The sequence below is a fragment of the Vicia villosa genome, linkage group LG6, assembly GCF_029867415.1.
Source record: "Vicia villosa cultivar HV-30 ecotype Madison, WI linkage group LG6, Vvil1.0, whole genome shotgun sequence".
In the NCBI taxonomy this organism is placed as follows: domain Eukaryota; kingdom Viridiplantae; phylum Streptophyta; class Magnoliopsida; order Fabales; family Fabaceae; genus Vicia; species Vicia villosa.
The window spans coordinates 160789904-160797961 of NC_081185.1; the positions used below are offsets into that span (position 1 = coordinate 160789904).

Consider the following 8058-nt stretch of genomic DNA (forward strand, 5'->3'; position numbering starts at 1 on the left):
TCATCAGAACTTGAATCTTTGACACAATTTCCACCCCGTAGAACCCTAATAGGTTCCCCCCTCCTGTCTCTTCTCTTGTCTCTTCTCCTGTCTCTTCGCCGATTTCCATTGTTGTTGGCGTTGTTCGCCTGATTTGCTAAATTCGCCATCTGTTCAGTCAAAGGAGTTAAAGCCGCGGTAAAAGTCGTGGTAATTCCCTCAATATCTGCTTTGGTCACTGGTTGATCCTCCATGGTTGTCAAGCTACGAAAAGAACAGGAGAAAACCTGCTCTGATACCAACTGACCCAGTCGGAAGCCGCCCAAAGGAATAGCAAGCGCTAAACCTTGAATGAAAACAGGGTTGCAAGCGCAAACCCTATAGATAAGCTCTGGAGTCCACCAGGAATAAAGAAAACTTTGGATTCTATTATAATAAAATAGATAAATCTTATGGCCATGCCAAAGGTCTTTAAATACATAAAACAAATAAACCCTATTGGGCCTTATGGGCCTTTAATCCAAAACAAAATTAAATAAAACAAATAAAATAGAAATTGCTTAAATATTAAAACTAAAATTGCTTAAATATTAAAATGCTTTCCGACGTGCGATTTCTTCTTTGATACATACAATCCTCCTACATCATTTTTCCACCAAAATTTTTAAAATTTTAAAATTTAAGTAGCGACGAGTTTTCCGCGTCACTACAATTTAAAAAAAAAAAATTCAAACTTCCCCCACGTTAAAAGCTGAATTCCTTTTTTTTTATAATTTTGAACTTTTCGTAAGCAACATGTTTTTCACCTCACTACAAATTTTTCCAAAATTTTACTTTTCCCCTATGTGAAAAGCTGAATTTTATTTTTATTTTATTTTAAAAGGGTTGCGAATTGATTTTCACGTGACAACGTCCTTTTTTAGCATTGAGATATTCACGTGGCTAAATTAAGTGGCTGGAACACTGTTTTCTTGTGGTGTTTATATAATTTCACTATTACCATCATTATTGAAAAGTTTAAGATATGAAAAAAAATTCCTTGTGATTCAAGAATTAAGAATTAGTATCAACTTGATGTCATTCTAGATGACAGAAATTAGGGGGATAAATAAAACCAGTTAGTATGGGTTTGATATTGGTAGACAAGTCTTATGTGTACCATTATAGAGTAATGGAAGATGTGCTCGTAAGAACAGGTGAATTTGTATTTTCACTTGATTTTGTTATTTTGGATAAGGATAAAGACAAAGAGAGCCCTTACTCTTAGGCGGGCAATTCCTATTAACTTGTAGAGAAAATCTCGATTGAGGTACACATGAACTAATGATGTGATTTCTGGATGAGAAGGTGTTTTCAAAGTGTATGAAGGCTTGAAGTAACTAGAGGATAATGCCAATGTAGCAACTAAAAACTGCGGTTCAGTTAAAAAAGAAAGAAGGATGAATTCAAATCAAGTTTCATTGTATTGGCTCAAACTACCATATCCCGCTGCACATAAAAAGAAAGATGAACAAGGAGTGACACAATTTATGAAGAATAAAGTTGATAATAAGTAAATCATGTGTTAGTTTGTTCCCTATTTTTCTCTAACAACGGGTGGTTAATTTTTAATTACAAATATGTTGTTGGGGAAATATGATGAAAGTTAGAGATGATCCTTCTTTGAAAATGATTCGGATAAATATTAGTAACAAGTGTAACATAAGAGTTATGAAAATATTAGTAATAGTAAATTATTGTAAGCAGCATATGCTTCCCGTCAATTGCTTTGTCTTCCAAAGATAATCTTCGCCCAGTTTCGAATACAGATAAACCAAACAGGCGCCCCCTAATTTGTACTTATGAATCATCGTTAAGTCGATAAAGTATTTTAGGTAGACCACATCGATGTAGGTTGCACTTTTGTCAACAAAGATGAACGTGCCGACTAGGAACAAGAGGTAACACCTTTATGCATATTGTTTGTGGTACTTAACCTGCATATCTTCCTTGTCGGTATCCACATCCATCTGCAGGTGGTATTTATAAAGGTCTTCCAAGAATTTAAATCTAAAATGAGCACCTGTGGTGTCAACTAACTCATTATGGGCATTAGTTAGGTCACTTCCCTAATAGGTAACCATCATCTCAATGGCTACGTCTCGACTGAACTTGGAGCGGTCAAGTAATTTTCCCTTAATGGGAAAATGCATGAGACATGAGACGTCATTCAGGGTGATGGTCATCTCACCAATATGAAGGTGGAAATGTGACATATCTGAATGTCATATATATGCAAATGTCGCATGCATGTCATGGTTTATTGTCTTGTATCCAGTAGCACATAAACTAGCAAGCTTTGAGTAGCGGAAAACATCCTTGAACCAATCATCTTTGAGCAGTTCCAGTTCTCAAATTTTCATTTCGTGGTTTACATATTTTAAACAAGGACGCTCTTGTAAAAAATAAATGTATCACCATCAATTACAATTAAATTAATATAAAATACATGTAATGCAAAAGTGAATAAATATACATCTTCTTCCCAGCCTTGCATAGAGCATGGTCTCCATAGAGATGAAGTAAGGAGATGTCATATGGGCCTCATGGATAACTAACCACCGGAGCATCCTCATCAGTAGTGGATTCCTCCTGTTTGGCTTCATAAGCTTCAGAGGTTCCAGGGGCTTCATAAGTAGGGTCTTGTAAAGTAGATGCATGAGACATGCGACTCCAGGAAGTAGATGATTGTGAACCTCGATCTTGTGAAGTCAACACTTCCCCCACCAGACGAGGTAGCATCGACTCGTGGCCACGTGAGCCCCCCCTGGTCCTCTCAAGTTGTACAGACGTTTTTGTGGCAAACAAACGAGCCTAATTCTTTCCTAATTGTTTTCAGCCATTATACATGTAAAAAAAACCCAGAAAATCAAATCAAAATATAGTCATACCAAATTTGGAGATACATTGCCTTAAACTAGTTCAGTCAAAATTCGGATATGCATTTTTGAATAAACTCGCGAGTTACAGAAATGGCAAAAACCCCATTATGTCCTAAACTCAACCAAATGGGAATACATGTCTATATCAGCTATCTATTTCGAATGGAACTACTATTTAATGCATCTTAAACAACCTATTTACATAATATATTCATCGAATCTCAAAAAAAAAAACTTACCAGATGAGAGTTGTGGATGAAAAGTTTGAATGGAGTGAGTGGAATGACCTATGATTGAACGTTGTAAAGTAGAAATAGTGTTGAACCTTATAAAATGAACTTGAAGAAACTTGCTCACGAGCTCAAATGAGGTTTTAGTGAGTTGGCAATAAATGAAAAATGAAGGGTCTGGCGCGGGGATATGAATTAAACGCGATTGGAGATGCATCTTCGTAAATCTCAACCAATTTTGGATTAAAGTGTAGGCAAAATAAGAATGACTCGTCAATTTATGCTTTAAAGTGTATAAAAAAGAATGATTTCAAAAATGTATCTTCAGATATTAAACGTAGGAAAATTTTACTTTGAATCCCTACAATTATATCTATATCCCTACACGAAAAAAATTTGGTCCAAAATACCCTTGTAGAAATAGTACATATTTTAAAAAATTTAATTTTTTCCTCCCATTTCAAAAATAATTTCGAAACACCCAAAAATATATAAACCGGAGCACTTTTTCAAAGTCTTTCGGTTTAAAAAACCACATCGGAACACTTAAAAAACCACCAGAACACTTTAAATAAGTGTTCCGGTATGAATCTTTAAACTCCACTTTAAATAATTTGAAAATTACCTTAACTCTTTTTTTAAATGTTCCGATGTAATTTTTTTTTAAATTGAAAGACTTCGAAAAAAAGTGTTTCGAAATTTATGTACAAGGTATTTTAGTTATTTTTTTATACAAGAGTATGAATATAATTGCAGAGTTACAAAGTAAAATTTTCTTCTAATTTTTCACAATGAAGAAGCATCTAAGGTTGAAAAAGTAATTTCAAATTTTTTTTCCAGGGTTTTAGTTTGTAGGAGGAAAAGAAAACGAGGGGTTTTGGTTATGACTTTTGCCATTCCATTTCACAGTTGAATTGAACTTGAAAGATGATGAATAAATTCAAAAACTTAGTGCTTCCATTGACGAACCTTCAAATCCAACACCGTGGCATAGCAAAAGTCCGTCTAAAATGGGTGAAAAACCGAAGCATCGATCACATCATCGACAAAGAAACCGATCTCAAAGCCGCATCACTTCTCAAAGACGCAATCAAGCGTTCCTCCACCGGTTTCCTCACCGCCAAAACCTTCGCCGACTGGCAAAAGCTTCTCGGCCTAACCGTCCCCGTCCTCCGTTTCATGCGCAGGTATCCAACTCTCTTCCACGAGTTCCCTCACCCTCGCTGGAACTCTCTTCCTTGTTTCCGTTTAACCGAAACCGCTGAGCTTTTAGATTCTCAAGAACAGAAGATTTACACTCTTCACGAAAACGACACCGTTGAGAGACTCTCTAGGTTACTCATGATGACGAAAACTCGTACTGTTCCTTTACAGTCTCTTTATCCGCTTAAATTTGATTTAGGTTTACCTGATTCGTTTGAGAAAACGCTAATTCCGAAATATCCGGAAAATTTTCAGTTTGTTAAGGCGACTAATGGTGTTTCGGCTGTTCGTCTTGCGCGGTGGTGCGATGAGTTTGCGGTTTCGGCTTTGCAGAAGAGCAATGAGTGTGAGAGTGATCAGTATAGGGAGTTTAAGAGAGGGAAAACGGCGTTGGTTTTTCCGATGAGGTTTCCGAGGGGTTATGGTGGGCAGAAGAAAGTTAGGTTTTGGATGGATGAGTTTCAGAAATTGCCTTATATTTCGCCTTATGCGGATTCGTCTAAGATTGATCCTAAGAGTGATTTGATGGAGAAGCGCGTTGTTGGGGTTTTGCATGAGATTTTGAGTTTGTGTTTGCATAAGAAGACTAAGAGGAACTACTTGAGAAGTTTGAGGGAGGAGTTGAATCTTCCTCATAAGTTTACGAGGATTTTTACGAGATATCCGGGGATATTTTATCTTTCGTTGAAGTGTAAAACAACCACTGTTACCCTTAGAGAAGGGTATGCGAGGGGAAAATTGGTGGATCCGCATCCACTTGCTCGACATAGAGATAAGTTTTACCATGTGATGAGGACGGGGCTTCTTTATCGTGGTGATGGATCCTTGAAAGCTGGAGAAGATGCTTTGATGGTTGATTCTATGGAGAATGGTGAAATGGAAGATGGGGATTCTGAGGAGGAAGAGGTTGAAACAAGCGATGAATTCTGCGAGGATGAAGTTTCAGACTCGGATGATAGTAGTAGTGAGTGAAATTTGGTTTTCAATGATGCGGAATTGTAATTTGTATTGATGAGACAAGCAATAATAGGATGACTCTACTTTGAAGAAATGACTTTCTCTCTACACACCTGGTTAGTAGCTAGCTCTATTCCAAACTAGCAATTTTGTTGGGTTTCTAATTGTAACCAGTCTGCATTGGCTATATCATTTGATTTATCTTGCTAGGAACTGTGAAACATTCTCATAGTTTGCTATTTATATTGCTTTTACTGTGAAAGCTTTAAATACTCAATAGGCAGGGCATATTTGAGTATTTAAAGATTAAGTGAAGCTTGATAATGATTTGCAATAGTTGTGAGCTTTATATTGATCGATGATTGTATATGACTATGTGAGATTTGACAAAATTTGGTACTCTGGTATCTGTTGTGGAATGTTATGCCAGTTCAAATTTGTTGGATGATTCTCTGTTGAATGATTAACATATGTAACTAATTAGTTTGTTTTCAGCAAATGTTCACATTTAGTCCCACCAACAACTAGGAATATCAGTCTTCTGTCTGCTTGGATTCATCCAAACTAACTATGAAATTTATTTGCTACATCAGTTACCAACTTAGTGAGAGTGAAATATCTCTAAACTTTGGTGATATGGTTGTAATTATTTAGACATGATTCTCAGCGGAATATCTTGGCATAATTTGATTCATATAGTCTACTTCACATGTTGAGAAAAGGCATTTATTGTTGTTGTTGTGGTGGTTTGGTTGGATATCAATTTGAGAGGAGCCAATTTACTTTTTTTTCTCCATTATTTGTTGAATATCATCACAAATGAATGGTTCTTTTTGGCATTAAGTAAGTCCTTTTCAATTGAAAGAAGAAGCGCACTAGCACTACTTTTCTGCTTTGCTCAAGCTTGTCTTTGCTGTTATGGATTTCCAGTGTTTTACTGTCTTCTTTACAAGAGTAATTCATGTCTATTGTCAAAAAGATGGAGTAAAAACTACAGCATTTGATGCTAAGTTACATGGATTACAAAACAACTAGGATCCAATATTCATTTACCTTCAATCTAATTGCCAAATGGCAACCATATATGGTACATTTCTTTCTGTAAAAATTTACTGGTGGTATGGTGGATGGGAGAGGAAATGGTTAAGCTGCTAACGGTTGCATTTGTGATTGAGGTATCATTAACCCAAAATCTGATGAAATGAAATTCTGTTTCAGGCTGGCAAGTCATATCTTGGAAATAGGTAGAGATTTATTCCCTAACGCGCATACATGGTTTTCCTTCCTTATTTGGGCATGATGTCCAATGAAAATGGTATGCATTTGTATGGATGGCTTTAGTTTATGTTTTTCGAGGCCGGCTTGTTGAAAGTTTTTGTAATTTTATGTTGCATTTAACTGATATGTTGAGATTAGAATATTGTTTCATTTTTTGTTCACACAACATTGCCCTTTAAGCTGGGCTGGTGTAGAGGCTGTGAAATAAATCCCAAATATTAGAAAGAAATAATTTATACTACCAAAGTTACAAAAGTGCAGTGGTATTTTCTTTATCAATAAAAACTTCTCATTTTGCATTGTTAACACCAGTCATAGGCTTGATTCTTATCATTTTTTAAAACTGACTTTTGTATTAATATAACTTGAAACCAACATTTTTTTTTGTGTAAGGATTTGTTTGACTAATTTAAAGTGGAATTTACTTAGAAAGGAAAAAGAGATGCAGCTACTGCTCCATTTTTTTTAAGAAGCAAAATGATATATTAAAGAATCTAATCTAAGCACAACAAGGGCAAAGGACAGAACAAAAACGTTACAAAAGAGACCCCAACGAAAGGCATTACCCTAATTACAACAGCCCCAAAACCAAACTAAGAACTCCCACAAATGAAACAGTTAGAAACAGGGAGCCTCTGCACAATACAACCACCCCAAGTCCTACCAACATATATCTTGGAACTGCTAGATTCCAGCAAAAACCAGAACCTCATTATACTCGGTTTATCATCCTGCACCGGCACCACTAAACTAGAAATGAATGATGATTTAAATTTTGACTGGAATTTACCAAACACCCAACACTGATATTGAATCAACCGATCACGACATCCATGATTCACTGTGAAATGATACATCCGGCTTGATAATGACAATAACGATTCACAGCAAAATGATACATTTGATGGCTTGATCCACTGATGCCAAACCAGAAAAGAATACTGCAAGATACTTTCCACTACATTAGGACACAGAAATAGCTCCATTTTAAATGAGCCAAGTTGCACCACCTGTACCAGACCAAAAATATCAACTGAAACAGAACATTCACTTCATACTAAATATTATTTGCTCAAATTCACTTCACAATAAACACTATTTGGTCAATTAGAACATAAGCCTCCTCCCAACGCCACAATGGACTGACTAACTTCGACGAATAACCAGACCAGCACTACACTGATCCAATTTTCCCAGACAAAAAACAAGATGAAATCACATCTATAGACCAGGAAACCATCCAAAGTTTCAGCCTGTAAAATTTGTGACTGAACTGCTGCATTAAAATTAATGTACAACTCCTTGAACTCCCCTTTGGACTTTTTACTCGAAGTAGATTTTATGAGACAAATACCATGGGGACACACAACATACTAACCATTTAGATTTGTTATTTAGCCAATTCCACGAATTCCTTTGTGCTGATTTTAACATTTGCTTCACTAGAACATCTTTGTTATTGAAAACTTTGTCGTTTCTTACTTTGTTCT

At 36.0% G+C, this 8058-nt stretch overlaps 1 protein-coding gene across 1 annotated transcript; it reads left to right on the forward strand.

Moving 5' to 3' along the window:
- Positions 1–3938: 3938 nt before the first annotated feature.
- LOC131610874 (protein WHAT'S THIS FACTOR 9, mitochondrial) lies at positions 3939–7743 on the forward strand. Its single transcript, XM_058882928.1, has 2 exons — positions 3939–5406; positions 6509–7743. Exon 1 carries the CDS (start codon positions 4058–4060, stop codon positions 5303–5305), a length of 1248 nt encoding a protein of 415 aa, XP_058738911.1. The 5' UTR covers positions 3939–4057; the 3' UTR covers positions 5306–5406; positions 6509–7743.
- The last annotated feature ends 315 nt before the right edge of the window (positions 7744–8058 follow it).

What these genes read in the sequence shown, in the direction of transcription:
- LOC131610874 (XM_058882928.1), top strand. Translation starts at nt 4,058, where the DNA reads ATGATGAATAAATTCAAAAACTTAGTGCTTCCATTGACGAACCTTCAA.